The sequence below is a fragment of the Struthio camelus genome, chromosome 7, assembly GCF_040807025.1.
Source record: "Struthio camelus isolate bStrCam1 chromosome 7, bStrCam1.hap1, whole genome shotgun sequence".
NCBI lineage: Eukaryota > Metazoa > Chordata > Aves > Struthioniformes > Struthionidae > Struthio > Struthio camelus.
Genome location: NC_090948.1, coordinates 22,630,513 through 22,658,106, shown reverse-complemented (window position 1 = coordinate 22,658,106; position 27,594 = coordinate 22,630,513). Strand labels below are relative to the sequence as shown.

The 27,594-nt window shown below is 44.9% G+C and overlaps 1 protein-coding gene across 3 annotated transcripts; it reads right to left on the bottom strand.

The window, feature by feature from the left end:
- Positions 1 to 755: 755 nt before the first annotated feature.
- On the bottom strand, positions 756 to 27,323 carry LOC104146057 (uncharacterized). Of its 3 annotated transcripts, none has more exons than XR_011142197.1 (20): positions 27,058 to 27,323; positions 25,114 to 25,227; positions 24,604 to 24,848; positions 23,138 to 23,614; positions 21,877 to 21,915; positions 21,647 to 21,769; positions 20,049 to 20,674; positions 19,425 to 19,563; positions 17,954 to 18,799; positions 16,533 to 16,711; positions 15,350 to 15,497; positions 13,278 to 13,348; positions 11,982 to 12,000; positions 10,708 to 10,775; positions 9,551 to 9,682; positions 5,979 to 6,173; positions 5,190 to 5,305; positions 4,508 to 4,661; positions 2,334 to 3,662; positions 756 to 1,699 (listed from the first exon to the last, which is right to left on the bottom strand). XR_011142197.1 is itself a non-coding variant. In XM_068950242.1 (20 exons), the coding sequence occupies exons 3-20, from the start codon at positions 24,656 to 24,658 to the stop codon at positions 1,655 to 1,657; spliced, it is 3,600 nt and encodes a 1,199-aa protein (XP_068806343.1). In that variant the 5' UTR covers positions 24,659 to 24,848; positions 25,114 to 25,227; positions 27,058 to 27,323; the 3' UTR covers positions 756 to 1,654. The 3 variants fall into 3 exon arrangements, 2 of the variants coding, with proteins under 2 accessions (XP_068806343.1, XP_068806344.1); XM_068950242.1 differs by having other exon boundaries at positions 3,495 to 3,662; XM_068950243.1 differs by lacking the exon at positions 9,551 to 9,682 and having other exon boundaries at positions 756 to 3,662.
- Positions 27,324 to 27,594: the final 271 nt, after the last annotated feature.

The following is a 27,594-nucleotide window of genomic DNA, read 5'->3' as shown; positions in this document are numbered from 1 at the left end:
AATTGTACCGAGAGATTGATGCCTTTGTGCCTGCGGAAGCTGGATGCCTACACAGATGATATGACAGCTGAGTCCCAGAAATCTTTTCTCTCTCGTTTTTCCTGCTGCGTCCCACACGCAGCTCCTAAAACAAGGTCAGACAGTACTTTACCCTTCAGCCCAGTGCTCAGTGCTGCCATCTAGTGCCAAATAATTCTTCCTCTTCTGTTCACCCTAAGAATTGCGCCCTTAATTTCATGGATTTGCCAAATAATCCCACCAAGAAATATGTAACTAAAATTTTTACTACAGCCTCCCACACAAGCCCAATCTTCCCCTCATCTTCGTCCAAGGCTATGACTGAAGGGATGAAAAAAAAACATGTCCTCTCTCCAAACTCTATCTTTTTGACTCTTCCTCTGCAAACACAGAGGATGGTGCAAGCAGCCAGAAGTGTGGGCCCTACACACTCACCCCCAGCGCTGTCAGACGAGCGTTGGCATAGATAGAACCTTGGTCTTGCCCAGCCTTGGCTGCTGGCTGTTCCTGTATTCCTTCTCCACCCATGCCTATCCACACGCCGCTGTGCATTTTAGGATGGGTTTAACTCACCTAAAGACAAGGCTGAGAGGAAGAGGGAGACCGAATTGTAAATCTCCATCATGAAGTAGCTTTTTTTTTTTTTTTGATTTCCAGCTTTCATCCAAAACCATCAATAATATTTTGGGGAGGAAGAAAAACCACAAGTAAACCCTGTCTGCTACCACAGAGAGTGGTAGTGTTGTTTCAGTAAACAAAAGGACAGTTTTATTCCCAAAGGCCATGAACTCACATGTTAACATTGAAAGTGCTTTTTAAAGGTGAACTGAGAGTCTAGCAGAAGAGAGGTCCTTGCGGCACAGTCACTGAGATAGTTTACGGAGGTTCCTGGGTGGGCTGGGTTCCTGTCTACCAGAGACACATTCTCCTTACCAGGTGCGAAATAGTGTGGAAAAGTGTTTGGAAGCAGTGTTGTTATTAAGCAGCCCATTGAAAGGCTGGCAAGTGACACTGTGGCAAGGAAACTTGGGCAGGGCCCTCTATGTTAACCGATACTATGCTGTTATGAGAAATGAACAACTCCTGCTGCTTGGCTAGCTTGTTAATAATTTCTGATCAGGATGGAGGCGGTGGGAGAGAGGATGTCCTTTTACTCTTTGGTCCCACCAGTGACTGGGTGAGGTCATCAGGTTGCCCTGAGTGTTATGAGATCCTAGGGCTCTCCACTGGCTGGTGCTGGCTGTGCTGGGATTTTCTGCTGCCACCAGTCAGGGATTTGCAGAAGCCTAGCTCCTTACTTCCCCCCTCCACCCCTCGCTTTTTTTTTTTTTTTTTTTTTAAATGCCAGTTAATGCCAGTATCAATATACCGGTCAGGCTCCTTGAGAGTGGCTGGGCTCCTATCTATAACTCTTTTTGCCTCAAACTCATTAACCATCTCTCCCCATCTGTCCTTCCTGGAGAAATAAAGAGCCTTCTCTGCTAACAGCTGGACCTGGGGGACATCACCATGGCCTGATATGCTGTCTGCGGCCTGCGGGAGATCAGGGTCAGACTCTGAAACGGTGTTGTAAACATGGCTGTAGGAGTCCTCTGTGGCTTCACTGCTGAAGTAAGCAGAGTCGTAGTCGTTGGTGTCAGCAGTAGGAGGCATTGGTGCGAGCCTGGCAGCCTTGCAGTCCCTTCGGAGACAGAAGGAGAGAAAGAAGTGCTAGTGCTGCTGGGGTATGCTGTGGCTAAGAATTCGCTCTGTTCTTCTAGAAACATGCAAAATCTTTTAAAAGGTACATCTCTACTGGACTCACGGCCAGCTCCCATCTTTACTGAGCGTCGGAAGCAGTCGTCTCCCCGCTGCTCGCATGGAGCACCACGTGATTTCCCCTCGTTTTGGGGTGATTTCCCCTCGGTTTGGGAAGCCGCGGGACTCCCTGGAACAACTGTGTGTTACGTGCTGCCATGGTGTCGTTTCAGTGGCAGCATGCTGCTGGGCTGCCAGTGGGTGTCATGCACAGCACACTATAATATGAAGCTGAGCTAATCAGAGACCTCACCCCGACAACCTTACGCTGTAATTTTTAGCTCAGCGCTTCTTTTTTCAGAGCAGGGATGTTCTGCTGCAACAAGGCTCTATTTCAGCTTTCCATACCCTGCATTCAGGTTTTAGGAGACATTTTCCATGAAATACGCAGGTAGAGACAAGCAAACATTTTCCCGATTGCTGTCTGTCAAGTTAAAGACTTCCTCAAGCAAGCAGCTCTGCAGGGCAGCAGGACTGTGCTTCATGCCCATGCCTTGGAGATTCGTGCTGAGACTTACCGTATTTTAGCATTTGAGAACCGTTAGTGAAGACACTTAGGGACTCTTTATAAGGAGACAAAATCTATTTCCTGTTGAAGTGAAGGGCAGAATTCCCAGTGATGCTGTGGAGACCAGGGCTTGGTGCAAGAGAGAGAAGTGATTTCCCCTTTGGAGATGTGTGTTCTGCTGCGATCTGGTGAGCTAGCAAGTGGAGGAGGCAGGCACTTGTTCTTCTGCTGCCTTAGCATTATTTGCACGTACGCTAACAGGAAACAACCTGAACTTCCCAGGAAGCAAGTCTCTGTGCCCTGGGGAATTTGGTTAAGGCATATGCAGCAAATGGAGAGGTTCCAGAGCAACTTCTCTGATTATGGAGTATTAACAACTCCATTATTATATTATTGGTAGCTGAACAACTTTCCTGCTGCTCTTCTCTCTCCTGCCAGGAGTTTGGAATAAACCTCAGGCAGATAACCTGAGAAGCCTCCATCCGAGTGTTTTTCTAAAGTTTAGAAACCAAAGTTCTCAAAGTTCCCCAGAGTGCACTGGGGTTGTGCACCTAGTATGGCACAGCCCTCCCTCCACACTGGGCCCGCTCCAACAAGGCAAGGCGTAAGCGAAGGTCTCTGCAAGCCAGGCTCCCAGCTTGCTGCTCTCCTGCTGCAACGCTGGGTCTTTGTGACACAGCACAGCAGTACCTGAGGGAAGTGTAAGTGAATCTGCTTTCCTACTGCAAGCAATCACCACAGCAATTCATAGCTCTGTGCTGGACGTTTTATCCTGCTGAGACGTTGTGCGTGCTGCAGAAGACCCATGGGTCTTGATAAGGCACAAAAGAATGTGCTGAAATGGTTCTATCACAGGCTGGCAAAAGGCTGCTCTAGTCATGCCCCTCCCGTTATCTAAAACGTCAGCCAAAGCACAGAAGGGCACTTAGGTAAAAGTGTCTCCCTCTCCTCTTCACCCCCTGCACCCGGATACGTCAGCCCTTTAGCAAGACAATTATTCCCACAAAAAAAAACGGTGTTGGCCTTGCTTGAGTCTGTGAGCTAAAGGCTCACAGGGAGGCTTCCCTGGGGTAAGAGCAACCCCTATGGACACTACTTACCACTTACCAGGGGAACTGAACGTCCCGTTATGAGGCTGCACAAGAAGGGAGTGCAAGTGCGCGCTATTTACCTGACTGCTTGTTTTTCTGCTTTGATCACCTCTAATATGGCCGAGAATGCACCCAGGTCGCTTGGTGGGATTGTGATTCCAACAGGCCTTCATGCACCCAATCAGTCCGGCGAGCTTTGGAAAGCCAAAATCACCAGGGATATTTCCCAACTCCGTGAATTTTAGAACCTGTTGTTGTTTAGCCAGACAACAAAACCAGTGCCACATTAGCTTTCTGAGAACCGGTGCCTGGATGCACGTTTTGCCCTGCCACAGACTCACTAGTACAAAAGAAAAGGTGCAAGCTTGCACTGTTGTTGCATCATCATTGCATAACAAACAGTAATTTTTATGTTACTAATTGAAGTTAGTAGCAACAAATAACTCCCTGAGAAGAGCTTAGAAAGCCAGGTTTTGTAGAGCTCTCTGGTATGTGAATTCTCTAGCAACATGCTTGAGTTTACACTGCAATCTTTTATCACTGGGGGCCTTAATCTGGGTCTTTTCCCTCTGCAGAAGGAGCCTATTTCCAAAAATGTTGCACTGAGATTAGCACTCATCCATCACATCTGCTCAACAAGTTGAAAAGTTCCTGTAGTGGAAGAAGGGACCAAGGCGCGGACAGACAGATGGACAGAGACAGCCATAGCGTAAGCAGTAAGTCTCGTGCCCTAAGAAAACTGAGCTAAGTGCATAAGTGGGGAAGGAGAGAGGTTCCCACGAAGGCTGAGTCCAGCTTTCGTAAGGGAAAGCATAGGTGAACAGAAGAGCAGATTGTGGGGAAAATAATATACTTTCCTAAGAAGGGAGGCCCATAACCAGCATTGCCATTCAAACATTCAATTCAAATATTGACAGAATTATGGAGGAAGCAATGACCCACAGATAAATGGCAACATCCACACTTGGGAGGCTTTTCTTTCCACATGTGAAGGAAAAAAAACTGGAAGATGGGTCCTCCCCTCCCTAGCAACGCCAGCGTTAGAGAGAAGCTGCTATTGAGTTGCCCCAAAATATACCCTTACCATCCTTACCTCCCTGCTGTTCAGTGAGTGGAAAGGTTTCAGTGGCTGGAACACGTGCAGATTGGTCAACTGTGCCGTTAAAGCTTCCCATATCACAATCCCAAAACTAAAGACATCTGACGCTCGGGAATAGAGCCCGTCATTTCTCACCTCTGGCGCAGCCCTATTGAAGAAATGAGCAGGTTATTAGTCTAATATGTTTCTATATACTAGAGAGCTGGGGAGCAAGGCAAAGCAGAGGGGTCCATGTCACTGTGGATCAAGAGACTTGAGTTCACGCTTTGTATTAGTGGCTACAGCTAAGTGACTAAGTAAGAGAAGAGGAATGGGGAGCAATGGTGCATCGTGGAACAACACATAGCTAAGCTATCAAAGGGAAAGGGGGCACAAGCCACAACAGCAATTTTTCCCTCATTAAGTTTTGGGAGTATTCAATTTTTGCCAGGACAAAAAGCCAGAAGAAAGCTTACCTGAAACAAAAGAGCTGCTGTTTGGCCTCACACAAGGTAGAACATGAAGAACACTTAAAAGAAAAACTCTGCCTTTTCCCCATTTTCCACAGGATCCATAAGGAGAACATGGATGTTGTGAAACAAGGTGGTGGTTAAAGATGTGAGTGAACGGGACGGAGTTTGTGGTGGGAAAAAGGAGCAGAAAAGAAAGGGGGAGTAAAAAGTAACAATGCACTTACCACTTGGCTGCATCAGCTGGCATAACTTTGCGCACACAGGGCTCAAAGAGGTTGTCATCTGTCCCTGGATGTGGCAGACAGACTGCTCTTCCCCACCGACCAACTTTTGCCATCACCTTTCAAGAGACAAAGGAAGGTGAGGGGGGATATCGATCCACAACATTTATCTACTCTTCAGCAAGACTTCTACGGTTATAATGGTGCAGACTGTGCCAGAAAGGTCCCTGTTCATTTGCATCCTGTCTTGGACAGCAGCCAGCACCTATGAATTACAGTTCAGGGATGAGTAATGATGGGACGACCTGTCCTTGACGCTCCTCTAAAGTCACCTTTTAAAAGTTAGGATAGCCAGTATAAGCTTGTTAATACAGTCTTCTTCACAGGACAGTGTTGAGCACTGCCAGAAAACAATTAGATGCCTCTGTCCCGAACGCCTGTCTTTGGATAGGCTAGGCTAGGATTACTCTCTTTCTGGCAGTGACCTCCCTCTTTGCACTACTACCAGATTAAAAAAAAAAAAAATAAACTATTTTTTTGCAAACCTCCCCTTTGTGGTGGAACTACAAATGCATCATATGGCATGTGACAAACAGCCAATGTCTGTAATGCTGCGCTCCTTAGCTCCCCTCTCTGCACTTCTCGGTTCATCTACCCAGGACTGACTTTGTACAGAGATCCAGTGGGGTATAAGTGGATTGTGGTTCCAAGCAGCAGTGGGCCAAGCAGAGGTAGGACAAGAAGCTAGGGAATGATCTGAAACACGAGCAAGTAAGTATGAAGCACAAATACCTCTGGGCAATCGTAACCAGAATCAATGTAAATGTAATTGCACTGCAGGTCGCAGTGTATGATCCTTCTGGAATGAAGATATGCCATGGCAGAAGCAACCTGCTCCAGGCAAGCGAGAAGCTTGCCATCGTCCATGCTAGGACTTGCAGCAACCTGCATTAGGGACGTCCTGTGGCCACCGAGAGGCTGGGAGATCTGCAAAAGGGAGACATCAGAAGATTAGAGAGAGGACTCACAGGACAAAGGCTTGCTAACAAATCATCACAAGCAAAGCAGAGCTCTGCCTCCACATGCAGCCCCCTCCCAGTAACTTCCCATCCTCCAGGAGGGAACAGTAGGATGCTGCATTTTTCCCTGGATGTGGTTTACCTGCCTTGCACACAGGCGTGCTGTGCAGAGGTTCCCACGCTAGTTCTGAATAAGCAGCGGGCAGAGCCAGCACCCCTGCAGCGGGCGAACACACACATCTTGGAGCACAACTAGCCCGTCCGCGTTCAGCAAAGAGTGTTTAGCATGGTGTAGCCGGCATGATATTTCACCCTCGCCTGATGGGACTGATTAGATCTGGGAGTTCAAAATCGCATCCTCCCCAGACGCCACAAACAGTAATACAGAAATCACAAATATATACTGTGGCAGTGCTTGACCACGGCGCTACCTTGCAAAGGACAGGGAAGATACAAACTGAGGCAAGGTCTCTGACCCCCAGAGCTTACGGTCCATTGACTGCAAAACAGCCCCTTTGTTCAACTCTTCATTCACATCAGTAAACTACCGTGCAGCTCTTTCAGTCTCTCCGTGGGCTAAAAGTCTTGTAAAACACTTTACAGCCTCTCAGTGGAAACCGTTAGCAGGTTCCTCTGCTGCTGGTCAGCTCTTTGGAATACAGAGAGGGAAGAAGTAGCCGAGCAGCATTACCATGAAGCGCTTCCTACAGACAGTTACAGCTACATGGTGATTTCCCTGCTCCAGGAAGGAATCAGTGTGAGGAAATCTGCAAAGATAATAATCTCTTTCCCCTTTTGACTGAGTGAGAAGGCGGCTCCTCTTTTATATCGCCCAGGACCCCAGGTCAAGACATGACAAACCCAGACCCCAGGTAATGTGGCAAAGAAAGCCTTTCTACAGAGAAAGGACTCTTTACTCCACTACACTGGCATAAGCATGCAGAACGTCTCTTGAATTCAGGAGAATCACTCCAGATTAACAGGGCAATGAGTTAGGGCAGAATTATCCAGTAATGCCTTCATCGTCTCCTAAAAGACCTCTCCAAGGTATGACCACTGATTTTTGACAGCCCCAGGGAAAGTATGGTCTCTCATCTGGCTCTACGCTGATTATGAAAGTTAATTTATTAGAGAGAAACAAGCCCATTGATCATAGGTGGAAAACCATTCTGCTATGGGGTTAAACCTTCACCTCCCTTGCTCGAGCACTCACAGAGACTCAGAAGCTCCCTAATACCTCGGCGAATATTTATTCCCTTTTCGAGGTCTCCATCTCTGTTTTCAGAGAGAAGGAAAATGCCTGGCAGAACCTTTCTCTGCCTGCTTTGCTCCAATTGAGCGCTTTCACACGCGGGATCTGCACACGCCCACCAGCCTTTTCAACAGGAACAAACTCTTACACTTCACGCTTCTCAAACCCTCATTTCTCTGCCACCATACACGCTTGCCGCCACCACCAAACCCACACAAAGGCAGTGGCAGAAGTTTGCCCTTGTGAAGTGTTAAGAGATGCAGGTAGAGGCAGAGGTTAGGGACTGAATGGTTGGTGACACGATATGCCTGAGAGCGCTCCACAGTGGCTGAACTTGGGATAGACCTGGAGGCCCTGCACCGATCCCTCTGTTTCAGGACCGCATCGCTGCTGCTGCAGGACTGTTTTTATCATCTCCTCATGCTAACTAACTCCAGAAGCGGCTGCTCCATGGTTCTCTGATGTTTCTGTCAAGGCTGAGAAAGAGAGAGTCTTCCGTGTGATTGTACCTTGAGGAAATGCTGGGGACAATTCCAGCAAATGTCAACGTATTTCATGACCTCAGGGAATGAGGAGTCAATTTGTTTCCTCAGGAAACAAAAAATACTGCATCGTGCCCGAGGAACGGGAATGCCATCTAAACAAAATGATTCAGTGGCTTAATACTGATAACCGTAGAATGAGAGAGCATAACGATCTGGTAACTCAGTCAAGCAAAGCCGTGCCTGCGGGGTTCTATGCGGAAAAATCACTGTACTAAGGGAACGCTAGGCCACGGTCTAGGCCAAATCATAAGCTTCTTCTGGGAACACTGACTCTGAGCTCAGAGCCGACCTAAAGGGAAGTCAGAGCGGCAGGGATGGACCACTCCATGACTTGCTGAGATGTAAAGAAGGGAGACCTTGGTGCTGCGAGCAGTAAAACTCTGTCAAGGAGGACAATCCCATCCCATCCAGATGCTTACACGTGCTCTCCTGGAAATACCGTAGCAGGAGGCCAGAGCATTCCCTTCACCTTTACAGGCAGTAAAGATGTACAGTGTTGGCAGAGGGCGAGAAACATTTCTAAAAAGTGTTTAAGGCCATTAAGGCGATCCTGCGACGGATCAGCAGAGGGCACCAGACACAGTAGCAGCACCTGACTTCTTCAGAGCCCCGGGCTAGCCCTGGCAAGGGAGAGTCCCCTCCGCCCTGCAAGGTCCCTCGCAGGCTCCCTGCTGGGCTCTCTGCTACGCTGGTTGCCTTCTCCTCAAAGCCTCTCAGCTTTGGCTCCTACCTTCCTTCCAGTTCCACTCTTTCCTCAGGATATTCAGCCTGCCTCTTCCTTGTGTGAGCCTGTCAACATCTCACCCGCACTGGGGCCGTTTTTAGGCAAAACTATCAACGCTTGTGCTTGGAGCCCCTTTGGCACCACCCCTCCTTCTGTCACGAGCCAGCTGAAGGAGCCCCGCTCACAGTTCATCTCCCTGCCTCTCCCCTGCCTTGAAGGACCTCCCCAGAGATGTGCCTACAGTGCCCACAGCCTACGCTCCAGTGGTGCCATCACCCCCCTCCTGCCCCAAACAACGAGCCACACCTGAAATTTGAGAGGTCACTGCTCCTGTGATTCATACTGTCCTCAATCTGTCACAAGGCACTCTAAAAAAACTCCAGTTTCACCATATTGCAATGAAGAAAGAGTTTCTCTTTCCTAGCCCTCCTGATCACCTCCCCGCATGCAGCGGACTACCTCAGCACGATCACGAGGCTACATCCAAACCACACCTCTTTCCACCTGAAACAAGCTGCCTTAGGTGAATACAAGAAAACAGTAGTGACACCCTGCGGATGACCCATAGTATGAAAGGCATAAGACCCACATTCACGTCAGATTTCCTTCCTGTTTTTTTTCACTGACTCACCAGTCCAGACTCTCAAAAACCAAAGCTGTCCTGCAGCTGCATCTTATCTGCCCTCCCTTATCTCCTCTGCATGCCTGCACACGCAATAGTCACCCGCCAGCCCTCCACGTGCGGGAGCCAGGCCACAGCCACTGCTCCCTTGGTGACACAGAGCCACAGCAAGGCTCTCTCAAACCGTTCCTGCTGCACTCACCAGTGTGGTGGTCATGGGGAAGTAATTTGTGATTTCTTTTACCGGTAGTATATACTCATGGTCTAACACATGCAGGGCTGTCTTGGTCATACGGTTCATTCTGAATGACATCAACTCACATAAGCAACCATCCTGCAAGAGAACCTGCAAATTAACTGCCAGTATCCTCTTTGGCAGCAATATGCCAGCCTCTTTATGGAGAAAATGATGGAATTTGGGTCTTACCTGTTATGGTAAGAAAGAGCCAATTTCTTCTCTTAACAGCTTCAGGGAAACCCCACTGACTTGAAAGGAGTCACTGAAGAATTACAGACTTTGTAATGGAAAAAGTTGCCCTGCCTGGCCTTATCCATTTAACTAGCCTTTTTAAACAACTGTTAAGTTTTGAAGAGCAAAAGAATAGTCTGATGGTTTAACTTCATTGACATTTAGAAGAAACAAGTGACGTTTCCCAACTTCAAACACCCCAAGATTTGAGAAGCCAGAAACAAATATCCAAAATTTACTCTGAAATTTTGTTGGCCTGAAGAGTTTTGGCTTTGAAGAGACCGTTTGTTACTCACACGAAACATGATGCTTATAGAAAACTCAGTCTTGTGTTTTTGGTCAGCAAATTTACCCATAAAGGAAATGTTCATATTGAAAGTCCTAGAGACAGAAAAACTTTGGCAGGCCAAGCCATACCAAAAGCACTAAAAAAAAGAAATCGTAAAGAAGTCTCACATAAAAGCTACAAATATCTAAGTTTCTCCATCACGTTTCTTTCCCAGCTGTTGAGGCATTTTGGTTTACTACTCCGGTTCCTCTTAAACTGACTCCTCCAAGTAAAGTGTGCATTTATAATACATGATGACGCCACAAAGAACTAATGTGTTTTTTTCACTTGACTTTCTCTTCAGCACAGACAATGAATTTTTGCTTGTCTGAACTGCCTGCATAACCTTGAAAGATTCAGCCAGGTTGAGTTCAAAAACTGCCACTGATAATAAATCTATCACAAGTCGTTATTTCTTATCTGAATGTGTCTAGCTGGTGTCTCTAGCTACTGTCTCTTCACATAATTTTGACTGTAAAATTTAAGTATTTCTATTGATAAAGCAGATAAAGGTTGCATTGCTAGGAGAGATGAAGTGATAACTAAGAAACCAAAGCATTACCTTCCACTCAACACTGTCTTCGCACGTGCCTGGAAATACATTTGGTGGATCACTCTCTTTGAAGTTGCCTGAAGAAACAACAAGAAAAAAATGCAGGGAAGCCTATTTCTCCTCCCATGTACATCGGATATATGTTGAGGTGGCTGCATTTATGCCTGGCAAGTTGCTCCTTGTTTACCCCTGCCTAAGGAAGATTTGTATCAGGCCTTCTGTTTTTAAAGAAGGAGTGTTTAGCACCTTCCTCTGTGGCTGAGTCTTGCAGTCTCTTCACCAGAATATGCTTTTACATAACATGGCTCCTCAGGGAAGTAACTTGTGTAGAATAACCGCACACCAAGAGAACAAGTTTCCTCCGCTCCACGGGGCTGCCATTTTCAGCACAGCATGTTCTGCCAGCCAAAAGTGAAGGAAAAGGAAAACCGGGAAACCAAACCCCTGCACATTTCAGCATTTTAACCCTCTGTTAGTATAACATGTTTAATGACCTGCCTGCCCTCCTGCACTCTACATCACCACAGACCACACGTGCTCATGTTCATTTCTGAGCCTCTCCAAAATCAGTGAAAGAAGTCAGAGATGCTGATCCTGAAAGGCCGTCCATTCCAGGGACACTGCAAGTGCAGTGTGGTTGCACTGTGCGCCTCTGAAAGCAGCTGAACCAGTGAGATTTCTTCCCCTGAGACAGCAACCTGCTTGTGACACCATTTATTTCTGAAGCCTCACAAGATTTTGGTGTTTATGAAGCCTTGAATTCTTGAGGTTCTCCTGTGACCTGTACCCAGCCCCACTGAGCCTCCTTTGGCAGTTTCCCTCACGCTTGGCTAACTGGTGAAGCGCAGGCTCCCCTTTCAGGAGTGATAACATCCGTTCTGGGAGGTTTTACAGCTAAGCTGTCAGACCCAAGCTGCAACGTCATCCAAAACTGATCCCAGCTTTGGGCAAGCTACTAACTTATCCCCATGCTTGTGTTTCTGGATCTCCATCTGTAGAGAAACTCTGAGAAATCTCATGGAAAGACCTTTTCTCATTAGATGCTTGGACCGATTCACACATCTGAATATGATCCCAACCTGATGCTGATTTCAGCAGAGCCTCTAAACCTTGTGGGGCTTACACAAATGCAGTCCAACCCGCCCTGTCACTGCTCTCCCACTTCTAGTACGTGTATTTTGCAAGACCTCCTACATCCTCCTATTATTACATATGTTGATTTCCTCTTGAGACACAAGTGCTGTTAAGAAAGTTTTCTTGCTACAGACATATCTCATTCATACCTTTGCTGTCAACGTAGCCCTGGAAGACAGAAGGGAGAAGAAAACATAATTAAATGTTGAGTTATCGTCTCTGCTTCTTTCCTTCTAGGCAGACAGAGCTACCATTACCCCGAGACTTAATAATGCCAGGAAAGCCAGGAGATGGCAGTGCAGATCCTGGGAAGGAGAGGCTTCCAGATGACCTTTCATCCCCCAAACAAGAAAAGCCTGCTGCAAAATGCTGTCGCTACAATACCATGAATGTAAGAAAACAGCCCAGGATTAAGGAGGCGTAAATTCATTGCTTTTAGGTTAAAATTTGCACTAGAAATGTTAAAATACATTTTTCTTCATGTCTGGAGCCATCCTGGCTTTGCTGAGTCCACTTATCAAGTCTGTTAAACGGGTGCTTTTATTTTGGGCCAAGCGCAGCGGTCAAGATTCACACTGAAAATAAGACAATACTCAATTGCATCCCATAAAGAGATTTGGACTAGCAAGTCTGCCTCTGATCTTTTTTCTCCCACAGGGTCAGAGAAGCCAGATCTGACTGTCTGAGGCCTGGCCAGACTCAGCATGCCTGCCTTTTGAGGTTCAGCAGTGACGAGGCAAGCTCAGGAAAAGGCCAGACTTTTCAAAACTTAACATAAACGCTGTGTGAGCCCTGATGATCAGGTTATCGGACCGGCTTTCTCTGAACGCGTATCTGGCACGAGGCAAGCATGCCTCGCAGATAGGTTGCCCTGTGGTCTGGCAGTCCGCTATGGTCTGGCGAGTGGGCTTTGCGCTCCTGCTGACCCCCAGTGCAACAGGAACGAAGCTGTTAACAGCAGGGACTCACAACACCGGAGAAGTTTGTTGCACCATGTTTTGCAGGTGCTCAAAACACAAGAGCTGGAGAAAAGCAGTGCAGCTGGGTTAGCACAGCCTTGTGCCCAAGCCCCCTCTCGGCCAGCCCAGGCTAGCAGCCACACAGCTGGAGCCCCTTCGGTGTGCGGGGTCGCATGAGCTCACATCTGCCCCCAAACTGCTTCGTAATGGCAACCTGGAGACTGTACAAGGCCTTGGAGAAAGGATAACGCCACAGGTTCGATTTTCCCTTCTCTTACACCCAGTCCTCCTTGGTCAGGCAGCTTCTGTGCGTGAAATTACCGTACAGAATAACAGAAAGCTACTTCTAGCTACGGACTGACCATTAGTCAGCTATAACGTGAGTGACAGCAGCCAGTGCCCAAGACACAATGCTCTAGGACATGCAAGAAGATATTGACAAAGTTGGCAGATCCAGAAAAGTTACTAAGCAGCACTGACAGTTACCCTTATGATATCTTCCTCGCAGATGGGAGAGAACTGACTCGTTATCTCATGCCGCTTGTCCAGACCCGACCCTAGAAAAAGAAGAGAAAGGCTGGAGTTTGTACTTGGTACTACCCGCACCTTGAGGGCAGGAAGGGAGCTTCCTTTGCTGTCATGATGACAGAGAGCCTTGGAGGCAAACAAAAGGTGTGCCTTGTGGGCAAACAAAAGCTTATTCCTGGACTGAAGCAAAAAATCTGGTCAAGAACTGCAGGCCACAACCAAAAAATATTGCGTCGTAAATGGAAGTATCTAACAGCCATTCAAGTGACATGAAAGTCATCCATATGCTCCAGCAACCCCAGAGACCATGGCTGTTATCGCTGTTTCTCCAGCACAAACAAAACGACTCAGAGAATCTGCTGCCAAGTCTTCAGCAAGAGCAAGGTACTACTCACCTACTGGGATGTCTCTTGAAATGGATCCTGAAGCTGCAGCAGGTGGGGAGGCAAAGCAGTAGAGGGAAGAGGAATTGCATGTGACAGCTGTTAGTCTGCCCATGATGTTAGTCACTTCGTGTATGTGAGGAAGGTACTCAAATAATGTATTGAAAAGTGAATAAAGAGCTCTACAGACAAGCACCAGGTGGGGAAAGAGATGACTCCGCAGTGACCCGTGTAAAAGGATGATCTCAGTCTAGTTCGCACTGCCGATACAAATTGCAATAGTTAACGCTGAGTATGAAACGTACCTCTGCTGTATCTGTGCAGTTATGCTGAACTGGCTGGCCAGACCTGCCAGGAGCCTGTGCTGCACACCAGGTATATGCCGGCAGCCAAAAGCCTTAATTAACTTTGGAGTGAACGTTGATTAAGTTAAATATGGGTGTTTTCTAGTAGTGGCGTCAATATTGTTAAATGCCCAACAACACCTGAACAAGAGGCTGTAGCAGTGACCACCAGGCAGCAGAAACCACCAAGGGCATGTCCTCATGCTCTGAGTTAGCACCGTGAATAACTACAAGAAGCGTGTTGGCCCCTCCAAAGAGAGACAAATTCCTCTGTGAAGAGGACTCAAAACACTCCCAGCTGTGGAAACAGACCGATCCATCAGACTGTGCTTTGTAACCAGGGAATTGGACGAGAGGCTGGGAAATGTATTGCCTCCTGTCTTTCTGTGGGGCTGTTTCAGGCTGTTTTCAGTGTCCGGTTGGTGGTATTATGCTAATAAAATTATTTGTAGTCATCTGAGGAGTCTCCTACATATTAAATAGCTTTCATAGCATAATAAAAGTGAATTCAACCAGGGAGTCAAAATTATCATTAGTTCAATTCAAGTCATTGATTAAGGGCAAGGCAAGAAACGTTGCTGAGTCAGACTTCTGTCCCACTGACTGCCCCATGCACCAGGTGAATGGGGTAAATGAAATCAGATTCTGCTACCTAAAACTCAAGGTTTTACTATGGCAGATATTGTAAATGTAGAGTTAGATCTGAGTCTTCCCTTGAAAGGATGGATACCCAGAACACTATGGGGTACAATCATGGCACAGGACTGATGGAGAAGTTTACCCAGACCCTGACTGTACTGATGAATTTATCAGTCAGGTATATTATACCACAAAGAATTTTTAACAAATTAAATAATCTGCTTGGTCACAGTTACTGTCACTCTACAAGCTCTTATTGAGATAGAAAGATAACAAGTATTGGTGTGCTGCTTTCTGAATTCCTCAGACCTAGGTGTTCACAGCACAAGGAATTTCACATTGCTGGCATGGTGTTTCACTGGTAACAGAAACAGTCACAAGCAGGATCCTGGCAAAAACCAAAAGTGGATCTCTAAGATTAGCTCTCTAATTGGTGTCACTCTCCAACTTGTAGGGCTCTGCTCTTCTGTAGGAGGGAACAGGCACATACTTTTCATAGTTATATTTAGCTTAAAATTGTTAACCCTTTAAGGGAGGAACTGTCTTTTTGCTGTCTGTACAGCCCTATCATGGGCCCATGACTGGGTACTACCACTCTAAACACTGCATTAAGTAGCCATTGCTACAAGGCCAAAAGATTAGCTAATTTAAATGTTTTCCATACCCAGGGTACTACGGTAGTTTTTCAAGTGCTCTACCAATGCCTCCATGGATGTACGCTCTGTCTCATTATGCTCCAAGTTAGGGGCTATCATGTCCCACAGCTTCAGGGGAATTGAGTCTGGTCTTTGTGCTCTGTGCCCACTGCACATCTAAGAGGGAAAGATAAAGAAAAGGACCAACCATTGGTGACTGCAGCTGAGCCTGACTGCATGGCAATAAAGTAAAAGCCCTAAGCAATGCTTAGCCTACTATCACAACATCACATCATTGGTTTTGGGAACATAAATAAATCAATTACTGATTTCCAGGATTACAGCAAGGTAACAGAGCAGAATTTGACCTATCTAAATATCTTTTTAACCCTTCTAATTCCCCTACACCACTGTGTAACATTGCTGAGATTTTTAAACTGCTGCCATTTTGGCTTCCATATAACCTTTCACTTGATGATTTCACCCTTGAAATACCCAATAATGCCCTATTGCTTGTAACTAAACTCCTTTATACCCTAGCTGTTCCCATTCTGCTTTTCTTACCAGTTTCCAATGCAGCAGTCATAGATCTTTCAGGCATAGCAGTATCAGACCCTACACTCCCACCCCAAGGCAAAGATGTTATTCAGATATACTTGGTTTTCAGCCTGCTCTGATACAGTAACTCAGTACAGTATTTGGAGCAGAATCTTCAACTTCTGCTTACCCTACACAAGCTGCTGTAGCAAGTACTTATTTTTGTTTAAGCTAATTCTTTTAACAATATGCAAATGTTCTCTCTGGTTCTTATAGATTCTGTAATTTCCTTTCTCTTTCCAGAAGACTTGATTACCATAGGGGTTCTCTGAAGCCTTCGCTCCCTCAGTTACTTTGGGGAAGATGGAGGTTATCCAGACCAGACACATGGATGCGTAACCAGTCAGATAGGGATAGCTGGTTATTTGCATGGCTGAACACTGTTCTTCGTGCACTTTTCCAGATTTGGATGTTCTGTCAAAGTGCTCATGGTTTAAAGACTGAACACAATGTGAACTTCAGCATCTCAGGTCGGAATAGGTTGTATTTTTCATGACTGATGTTCATGGGCCACTATTAATGTCCCTTCACACCCCCAAAACCCTCTGTCATTAAGAATACATGTCCCAGTGGGTAGAAAAGATGTTTTTCTGATCTGCTACGAAAACCACTTACCTCTTCTATGAACCTGGACACAGGCAAGTGCCTGAGTTCAAAGTATGTCTGCCCACCATACAGGAGAATGGAGTAAAATGTCGCAGCAATGGCCCATGCGTCAGAGAAAGCAGAGAAGATATGATACTTCAGGGACTCAGGAGCACTGAAGTATATGGACAGTGGTTCCTTACTGTCCCCTGTATTAAGACAGAAGTGAATCAAGATGAAGGTCATGAATAGGATTCTCCTACCCCTGCCACAGATATAGATTTATCTTAGCAACTATTAGTAATCATCCTCACAGCAACTGAAGTGGCTAACGAGAAGAAAAAAGCTGAGAAAACTGTTATTAACAAGAGCTACTAGACAGCCTGTAAGTTACTAGTAAGGGGGCTAAATTCATGCTGACTGTGAGAGACCGTCTCTATTGCACCTTAAAAATTTAGAAAACTGTTGACCATTTGTAATCACATCTGACTGAGGGATGGAGGTCTCAAAGAAATTCTGACGGGTGTGAAAAAAGGAGGCCATTTTCATGTCTTCTCTGAAGGAAGTCTGGAGCACAACTCAGCCTTTATCACATGTCCAAGAACCTGCATAGGCACTCACCTACCCTTATAACATTCCTGGGCCATCAGGCTCATGTGGCTCTGGTTATGGAAAGGGAAACTGAGTGAATGAGCAAGGGCTTTGCTTAGGATTGCAAAGAGAATGAGCAGAAAGGCTTCAAAGTTAAAAAACCCATAGGCATTTCTGGGACAGCTTCATCCTTTAACCTTTGATTGACTTTGTTTACAGTTTGGGTTTTCTATCATTTCTGATGACTCAGTGATCTAATCATAGTCTGTTATGATAACTCTCCAAGAAAAGATGCAACAGGTGTTGCCATAGGCAGTGACTCATTGAATATTTATGTACTTCCTGAACCAATTATTTTTGTTAAAACCATTTCCTTGTAAGAACCACATGGTTAACGCTATGTGCACCAGTTTCAAGTGCTAACTGTGCTGCATGCATGTAAATCATTTCTAAGAGCCAGCCACCCCCAGCCAGGCAGTCAGGGCATCGATAACCCTGCCAGACTGCAATAACAACCAACCAGGAAGAGAACAAACTGGAGTGCCAGCAATTGAATTCAATTGTTTTGTATGTGGTCAGTCTCAAAATAAGTGCTCTCTGAAACTTTTATCATATCATGCAGTTCTTGGTCTAGTTGCATATTCATGTTATTAATAGTGCTAACTTGCATTTACCAGGGCACTCTGAGCTCTTCACGGATATGGGAAAGGACAAATAAATCTTGCTTTTTCTGAGGACGCTCAACCTCAGAGCAGAGAAATGACTCACAAAAGAGCAGTTCAGTGAATAGTAGCCCAGCAAAAAGAACCCACCTCTCCCAAGCCCAGCCCAGCCCAGCCCACCAGCCCTACTATCTGTACCTGTGACCTGTGAGTATTTGATGTTTTCATAAGGAAAATCACTAGCAGAATAATCTTTCTCATCCTCTGAAGGAGCCAGCCTGGCCTGGAGGAAATTAGACAGCTTAGCCCGAATCTGAAGAGCTCTTGTTCCTTGTCCACCACCTGTGAACACGATGAAGCTGGCTGGTGTGACGTCGCAAAGTAATACCCTTTTCTGGTGACAGGACCAGACAGCTCTGGCAATGTCCTTTAAAATGCCTAACATATTGGATAGGGTGAGCTTATTTCTCTTTTCCTGCAGGAAAGCCAAGAGTGGGTTCCCATCTTCCAACATGTACAAAGGAGGCACTCCATAGGCACTGGACATTTGCAGCTTGGCAATGGACTCCCTATCTGCACACAGAACCACTATTCTGATCACTTCTTGAAACCTTTCACAGTCACTGTTGGTGGTGTTCGTCTGCAAGATGTCATTCAGGGTCTGTTGTTTCGCTATGCAGATCTTCACATTGCCTGCAGGTATGACTCCTTGCACGATCATGCTATTGTCATTTGCCTTCAGCTGTCCCTTGAGGGCTAAATCGGGGAAGGTGAGCTTCAGATAATCTTGGAGAGCTGCCTCAACGTGGCTAGGATCAGCTGGAATCATTTTGTTTCCCAGCTCAGTAACATGCATGCATGCACCATTCTCACTAAAGAGCAGTAGTGCGATGCAGTGTCTTACTTCACTCAGTGGGTGGTAAAGCAACTTTTGGAAGAAATGATTGAGGATGGTCATTACCAAAGGCTTCTTCTCTTTGGTGGCAGTTCTTATGCACCATTCCCATAGGCTTTGGAGAAGATCCAGGCACTCTGTTACTGCCCCTATTAAGAAAAGTGCTCTGTTAATGTCACTGCAGAGAAGCCTGCATGTTCCACAATGCGCAAGAAACCTTCCAGTGAGCCTTAAAACACACATTATAACTTTTAAGAAGAATATGGCACTATTGTGTAAAGGTTTGAGACAGGATGAGGAAAAGAATAGCGTTTATTTGCTATGGCATTGACTAGGTCATTAGAGCCAAGTCACCACAATCTCATTGATAAAGCCATGCCAGGATGAACATCCATAGACAACTGGAGTGCTGGTTTATGTCTCTCTTGAAAGTTTTGTCTCAGCAGCACAGGGCTAAGTTCAAAGGACAGCAAAGCAATTGTCTCAGAAAGACTGGATAGTGAAGATCTCAGCCACTTTATCTAAGAACCTGAAAGCCCAGTCCTCCCTCTTTCTGAACAGTCACATTTTCATCATTATTATCATCTTCCTCAATCATATGAATGAAAAACTATTATCCTTTGAAAAAAAGGATAATAGTTGGGCATACAGTCTAATAAATGCTTTGGAATAGTAATCAGCAGAGCTATGACTGTTTTGCCATTGCCAAAAGTGTGATGCCCAAAGCAACTACCAGCTTGGCCTATGCCTCAGGTCTATCTTGCATTTCCTTACCTTGTGTGTGGCTGGCTTGGATATGTTCGGTGATGCGCTCAGTGATTTCCAATAAAATCTCCCAGTGATTTTTCCCCAACTTTGTGCACACATAGAGGAGGAAGGACTGGCTAACTGCAAGCAGTTTGGCTTCAAACACCTGGAAAATACAGATAGCACCTTAGCTGGTTATACCTGTATACTTTTGCTGTGGGCTTGGTTGCTCTTCTTTGCATACTTTTTTTAATAAGCAACTGGCTGCACATCTGACTAAAGAGATGCAGGCCCATTTTCTGACTCTCTTGAGCACAGTTTCCTTGGATGGGCCACAGAGCAACCAATAGTCCTTTGCTCAGGACTCTTTGCAAGGCCTCAGTGGAATACAAAGAAACATTAACTGTCTGGACCTCTGAGGCACACAAGTAATATAGTCTCCAGCCTAAGTACTATGACATAGACTGGTAAGTGATGTGTCTGAAGCTATAAAATGATATAATCTGGGCCCTGAGTTGGTCATAAAACAAGTCTCTTGCTCAGGGGTCCTGTATCTGCTGCTCCCAAGCAGTAATGTCGCACCAAGGAGAGATGGACAAGTCAGGAGTTATAACAGGAATACTACGGTAGTCTGATTGGCTTATTACTCACCTTTTCAGTAATAACAAGAGTAAAGACATGTCTTATCATCCAGGGTACTCTCTGGAGCTGCTTCTGGATGGACTGGAACTGCAACACCCTCTGATTTGTGAAAGTCACTCTTTCCTCCAGTGTCCTAAGGAAACTTTCCAAGTGCTTCAGATATGTTTCTATGAAATTTGGCCAGTGCCTTTGCTTCTTTACAGCAATGGAGATGGCTGCTCTGATTTTCTGGTAGGCACTAATGCACAGATACTCATAATTTCTCTCCCCTGAAGGAACAGTGTGTTTTACAAAGACCATTCCCCTCAGCAGAGCTTTAAGTTTCACGTTGTTTGTTGTGGAAACATGAACAAACATCGCTGCCAGAATCCAGCAATATAGTTTCTCCTTCTGAATGCAAAGGTCTTGGTTAGAAGCTGAGCTGTTGTGCTGGATGAGTTTTCTTGCTCTCAGCTCCAAGCTCTCCAGGTCTTCCAGCTTACAGAAAGTCAGAAAGTCCCTCCTGATATTTCTGATCAACACCTGACAAATACGTTGTCTGCTCCACTCATTGCTAGCATCCCAGTATCTCAGAAAATAATCACCGTGCTCTTGAAAAGGTGTGTAGGACATTTCTTTCAGGATATCTTCAATTTCTGGACAGAAAACAAAATAAACATGTATTACCTGGAACCGTCCCATAGTTTCCAGCTGGTTTCTGTACTGGATCATCACCTTCAGGGAATGCTACTCACTAAGTCTGTCCTCAGAAAAGAGAATGTGGGTTGGGACGATACCAGGAAAGTAGCAATAAACACACTTACAAAATGTCAGAAATGCACATTATACAGAAGAGAGTTACTCCTTGCCATTCTGTTAGGCGTCCTGACAAGAACAGTTTCTCCCACTAGCCACAGCTTGCACACAACTGCTCCTAAAAGATATCCCAGAATACAAAGCTGCATATTCATCCTGAATGTGGCTCAACAGCCAAAACCTGCCTCCATCTCGTGTTTTTATGAAAGAATCCGTCTACTGCCCTCTCGGAGGAGAAGAATTGGAAGAGGAGAAGTCCTACCATTGATTATGGTGAGACCAGAAGCTGGTTCAGAGAAGCACTGAAAGCTACACATACATGAATGACAATCCATATTTTAACTAATTCTTGCCCATTAAGAATATCTAGCCCTTTGAGACTCAAACTGAACTGTAACATAACTCCTACCTCACTTGTATTTTATCGTTCAGCTAGTTTCGCTAGTCAATCAGATGTACGCTTAATGCCATAAGCAAGAGACATACAGTTCATGCTTGCTTTCCCCACCAGCTCTTTCCTTTGCAGTTTGTTGGCTTACCTATTGCTCCATTAAAAATCCATCTTTGTTCCAGCTCCAATGCACCATTTATTAACCATCACCAAGTAAAAGACTATGCCTGTATGAATCAACTTCCAGTATTTACTCTGATGCAGATAAATATGGCCTTTATTTTGCATAGCAAGAGCACAACTGCAAAAGCAGAAGTCTTTCGTGTGGGACATGGAAGTTCCTAAATTCAGTTGCAACAAAGTCCTCCTACTGCTAGGTGGGAGCCCTCTGTGTTTGGGAGTGTAAGCGCAAGAGTAGTACCTCTGTGAGGAAGCACTTTGTGCTTCAGTGGCAAGAATGAGTTCCTGCTGGAGGAAAAGGTGCCATGGTGTCTCCAGAATGGCCTGAATGACTCTCTTGATCTATCTGACCTCCTGAAAGGGGCTGTAACACAAACAGGGAGCACAGAAACATTACTTGGCTAAATCCAGCTCTGTTCTCCTGCAGACATTCTGCAGCAGGTGTATATGCAAAATGCTAAAAGCACTTACAATCTCTGCCTGTGGAGGATGAGGGCAATGAAGTAGATTCTGAAAAGAGAAGACAGGAAGTCAACTTAAGCAAGTTTTCTCCAGGATAACACAGAATATAAATAAACAAAAGGCACAATCATGTCTAATCTGACATAAAACAAGCAAGCTGGTTTGTGACTGATGTTTAGTACCTGTCCCTGTGTGTGTATTTAGTGCTGGGTACATATTCCCAAATCAGCGCAGAGCTACTTCTCTGGCAGCATGCAGAGACACAGGTTTCCTGGGAGGTTTAGAATTTCAGGCACAGCAACTGTGTTTCTCTATCTGTACTGTGAAGTGTTCAGCACAATAAGAAGCACTGAAAAAGATACTTGTGGGTTCCACTACTGAGATAATTCCCAAAATCTAAGTCAGACACTGAAAATATATCACAAAAACTGTGTCCTTTAACTGAATACTAAACCAATGGCCAGAAAGTCACAATCAGTTCTACACAGTGTTGGCCTGAATATCCTAGATCCCTCTGGCTATTTGGAAATATGAAGGATAGTTTCATACAATTGGAAAGAAAAGCTTTCAGCTTCTCCTCAACCTACACAAACCTCAATGGAGCACTAACATTTCTCAGAATTCTTTAGGCAAGGTATTTTTAGGTCAACTAATGAATTTATTTCAGGAGGCATTAGAGGGCTTTTACATTTCAGCAGAATATATTTTTCTCTCTCCCTCTGAGACCAAAGATCTAGATTGCACAGACAGAAAAGTTTAAAAAAACTATCAATCACAGGACTGTGTTGGTAAGACTCTGAGGATATATTACCTCATGAAGTGCAGACAGCGTGTCTTTGTTCTGCCTGTGTTTCTAGCTGGTGCAGCATGAGATACGTCTGCCTTAGAAACCATTTATGAGCCTAGAACTGTACCCAAATTAGGCACGTCTGACTCATCATGGGGTTTGTATAGGTAGACATAGCCTTAGGCACTTTAAAGTAAGGGGATCGTTTAAAATCCTCCCTGAAGTGAGCTGTCATAGATCAGTCTGATGTCTATATAACAAACCACTGACCCAGCTTGTGCCCTAGATAAACTGATAGAGGAAGTCTTGATTGATGGAGGAAATCTGGCAAAAATTGTGCTAGTGTTGCTGGGCAAACTCTAACATCCAGTACCTTGAAACTACCTCTTTCCAAGTTGTCACCCTCCCTTTCCTCTCCATCGCAAAGTAAACTTTAAATTAAATGAATCCAACGGTTAAACATGACAAGACCTATGATCTTACCTGGGTCCATTTCCTTCAATACTACCTGTTGCCTTCTGCTCAATGGAATCAATCTTCTATGACGGTCTATGGTTTTCCTTATTTTGCGCAAAAGTTGTGGGTCATTTACTTCTACTGAAAAGCAACATTGCAATAGATTGGGTCTAATATAAGTAGAATCAAACAAAAGTAACACTATTCTCCTCAGCTTATCTGCAGTTATAAGCATATCTAAAAGGCTTAGGAAATATTGGTCTTTGTACACTGGTATAAGTGTAACAGGGATAATTTTCATGGGTTTCTGCATGGCCTGCATGATGATCTCTCCGCCAATGAAATTCCTGCAACCATGGTAACAGCAGTAATCATCATTCTCCAGGACTTCCACAATATTCTCATTAATAAATCTGTCAACATCTATTTGCTCCTTGTTCCGTGGTGCAGGCGCAGATGGGATGTAGAGGTCATAGCAATAGAGCTTATGAAAAATGAGGTCACCTGAAATGATATAAGATGAATAGTAGTACAGCTTATTCAACACAGTTAGGAATATTGTTTCTGCAGGGGAACATCCCTCCAGGGAATCCAGTTAGCTTCAAAGCACAATGACTTTGCCTTCACTGAGAAGACCACTAGTTTTTTCCTACTGGAGATGCATTTGGGTGATACATAAACAGGTATTAGAATCTGAGTGAAAATCCATACTTTGAATGAAAGAACAAATACCTATTAGAAGATTAGTTTATGATCACAGTTTCTGAATGTGCTTTTTGGATTCTTACATTTCTCCTTAGTGCTTAGAAAACGCTTCAAGTTTGGAACAAGATCTGATTTTGGTGAAGTAGATCATTCTCTTTCTTTACAATTTTATTCTATACACTCAAAACAGTTAACCAGAAATTGAGCTAATATTTTAGGAGATGAAAGCTTCCCCTTGGTGCTTTATGAAATGACTCCAGGGAACTTATTCCAAAGCTCACTGTAGTGTAAAGATACACACTACCTTCAGTAGTCATTGACCTAAGAGGAAGTGGTATAATTACTAGCAAACTTACACAGTGACAATGCCATCCAGAGCAGTCCCAAGCAAAGCTCAGGTTCCGCACACGCGCCGTTGTTGGAAGAGAACAGATATATATATATGTTTCAGGATAAGCTTTTACTTGCTTAACTCCCTTTTGGATTTGGTTCCTGAATCACTGTTGAAAATGACACTTGGCCCTTTTTTAAATGTTACCACTAAGGCTTTGAGACTTTACCATCCACTTTGGTTTTAAAGTTCTCTGCTGATGATTTCTGCCTGGGAAAGATCACTTTCAAGAGTTTCCCTTTCAGCACCTCCTCTGACCTACCTCCACAGACCAGGGACCATATTGACCTTTTAATAGAGGGCTTAGGAGATATTCCCAGTTCAGAGAACTATACTCAGAGTCTTTGGGCCAGCTGCAGGTTGCTGCCTAGTGGGGACTGGTTTTGGAGACCCTTACCGCATTTCTTTTCTCCACACTGCTCGCAGGTTTCTGTCTCACTGTCAGTATTCATCTTTCTTAGGGTGTTTGAAGAGTCAGAGAGTAAATGGATATGGCAATGGCATGCACATGCTTGCTCTCTCTCCCCTGCACTGTTCCTTTTTACTATTTTCAATCAGGCACAATTGTTAAACTGAAGTAGAGCACTGTGGCTGACTTTTCACACTTAATGACCAGACCAGAGCCAGGGATCGGGATCAAGCCTAGAAAACAGACAGGTTAAAGGAAAAGGTCAGACAGTAAACGCTAGGAGCTGAAGAAACCTTACGAGAACAGTTTGCAGGATTTCAGACCCTAGCAGGCAGTGGTGATGAGGAGAAGCCCTTCCAGCTCCAGGCTGTTACTTTTCCCACACATTCTAGTTCCTGCACTGCAGTATCACTGAGGTCCTTGAGGTGGGGATATCAGGCCAGGATCTATGAACATTCATGGCAGCTTCCACTGCCATCAGAGGTTCAGTTTGCTTACCCCTAGAAGCATTGATAGGATGGTCTCAGTTGTTCTCCTGCCTTGCTTTGTGAGAATCTCCATATAGATGCCTGGAGGACAGCTTGCATGTCTTTGGAGGATATCAGCATAGATCTGTGCAAAATACCCAAGGAACAACGTTCTGAGCTGTTGCTGTTATTCATATCTAGCAATGTACATTTCTTCCAATAATAGAAAAGCTACAGAACAAGACCTAGCAAGCTGGGCCTTTTCCTTTTCATCACTATATTAGGATCTATCACTGCTACCTTTGCAGGTACTCTTGCTGTTTTGCCTTAGTTTCCTTTTCCAACACTTAGCCCTGTTGCAGGCTGAAGAGGTTTTCCCAGTTTTCTTCCCTTTACTAGGATCATGATTTATTAATATAAAGCTCAAAATTACATGATGAAACTATCCAGCTATCTCCTGCTGGATCACAGTTCCTGGTGCCCAGGTCTTTCTCATAGCCGCTTTCTGTTCCCTCCCAAACAGGCAGTTTTCTCTGATCTCTACAGGAAGCTCGCTCATACTGCAAAGCAGGCCACCACAAACTCCTCATCTAGGAAAGCTGTCACACCATACCTCTCTTCTTCCATCTCTCTCTGAATTTCTCTCTCTGTCAGATCTCACTACAAAGCTCCTGGATAGAGAAGGGGACTAAAAGCAATGAGCAACTGAACTGAGAACCTGTTTGAAAGGCCAATATTTGTCTAACATGTTCAGCATATCAGAAAAAATGTCTAATCCCTGTAGAACCTAATTCCTGCTTTGTAGGTTGCTGGATATTGTTAGAGTTTCAGTAGGGTTATGTTAGTATGGTTCCTCTTTGGGTCAATGGGAATTTTTCACAAGTCCTTGTATGTGGAATCTGCCAAATTCCAGCTCCTACTCATTCTTAGTCAGTACTGAATGCTTAATGTCCTTCAGCAGCTGAAACAATCCTGCTCTGCCAATACATGAATAAAAAGTTCTGCTTCGTAACAAGGCCGGGTAAGTTTCTTTCCAAGATTATATTTTGCCACAGGCAAATCAAGAACATGATAGGTGGCACGTTACTTTCTACATGCATGCATGTTTGTTTAGGCATGTATGAAAGATAACTGTGGTGTGAGAGAGTAGATAACATGTATCACTTTTGCGAACAGAGACTTCAAACCCAAACCTTGGCAATTTCCTATGTGCCCTCTCGCTGAGCCCAGTTTGGGATAAGAAATTATTAGTAAGGGTGAAAATCCTGAGAGCATCAAGATCCCAGGAGTTCCAAAGCATCCCTTACCACCTCGAATCACTTACCTCCTCAACTCCCATGTCTCACTTTCTCCTAGACGATATATTTCATTAGTGGCTTGGAAATATGAGTAAACTGAGAAATCACTAACTGCCATTTCTCACAAATTTCGCTTACTGAATGTTGTTAGGATTCAAGTGGGCAAAAAGAAGAGAAGAGATCTGCAATCACAAGATCTGCTGTTTTTGGAAAGGGAAAGAAATTGCTGGAGTAACACCTGCAAAAAATAGATCTAGCAACAGATAAGTCTTAGCAGGTGAATACACTGTTAGTAGTAACTACTGGAAATAATGGAAATATATCTGAAGGCAGAGGGTTTAAAAAGAAAGAAAAGCATAGTTTGTACCAAATGTCTATCTACTTATAGTTGGATCTCTAGCTGAACCTGCCGATTAGTCTTGCTTAGTGATGTTCTTCCCATGCACATGCAGCTACCAAACTACTGAAACATTAAAAGCAGCCTGGGTCTGGGGAGCTGAGCCAATGTTCATTCTGCTGGGAGCATGTCAGGAAGGAAGGAGGGAAGAAGCTAGCAAAGCTGGAGACAAATTCATCTTTTCTATAAACTCACTGGGGAGTTCAGTGATGAGTATAGTGGTAGAAATACAAGTAACATTACTTCTTTCTCCACAAGAAATACAAGTAAAATTACTTACCACATGGCACTCTCAAGCCCCACAAAGATGTCTGCTCCTTCCCTTTCTTCTACCTGCATGTGGGTTTTATAGATGGAATGAAATATCCTTCCTGGTTTCTCCTATCTCCAGTTCCTTTTCTTTCTCTCTTTCTTCCCTGGACAAAGCTGAATTCCTTATATCAGTGGCTGCGTGGGAAGGCAGTGGAGAACTCTGGAGTCTGCTAGCAAATCCACCTGCAGCTTATCCCTTGGCATGTGGGATAAATGATTCAGGGCATGCCTCTGTCTTGGGGACATGGCTTTGCTCTTATTTCAAGTATTTTCACCCAATCTTGGCTTCAGTCCAGCCAACTATTGGAAAAGGTGGAGCGATGAACTTTGCACTCGCCTGTCAATAATCCCAGTGCCTTATTTCTTCCTTCAGTAGGTAAACAAATTGTGGCAGGCCCAGCTGCCATCTGAGGGAGCTCCCTTGGTTTCAGCAGAGGTCCTCCAGGAACACATGAACTGTTGAGTTTACTGGTTTCTCACAAAACGTTTTCTTTTTTTTAATAAG

Excerpts from the sequence above, each read along its gene's own strand:
- LOC104146057 (XM_068950242.1), bottom strand. The coding sequence starts at position 24,658 with ATGAATACTGACAGTGAGACAGAAACCTGCGAGCAGTGTGGAGAAAAG. Across the intron at positions 21,916-23,137 it reads ATTGAAGGAAATGGACCCAG|AATCTACTTCATTGCCCTCA; the intron begins GTAAGATCATAG and ends TTCTCTTTTCAG. Across the intron at positions 1,700-3,494 it reads GCAGAAAAACAAGCAGTCAG|GGACTGCAAGGCTGCCAGGC; the intron begins GTAAATAGCGCG and ends CTGTCTCCGAAG.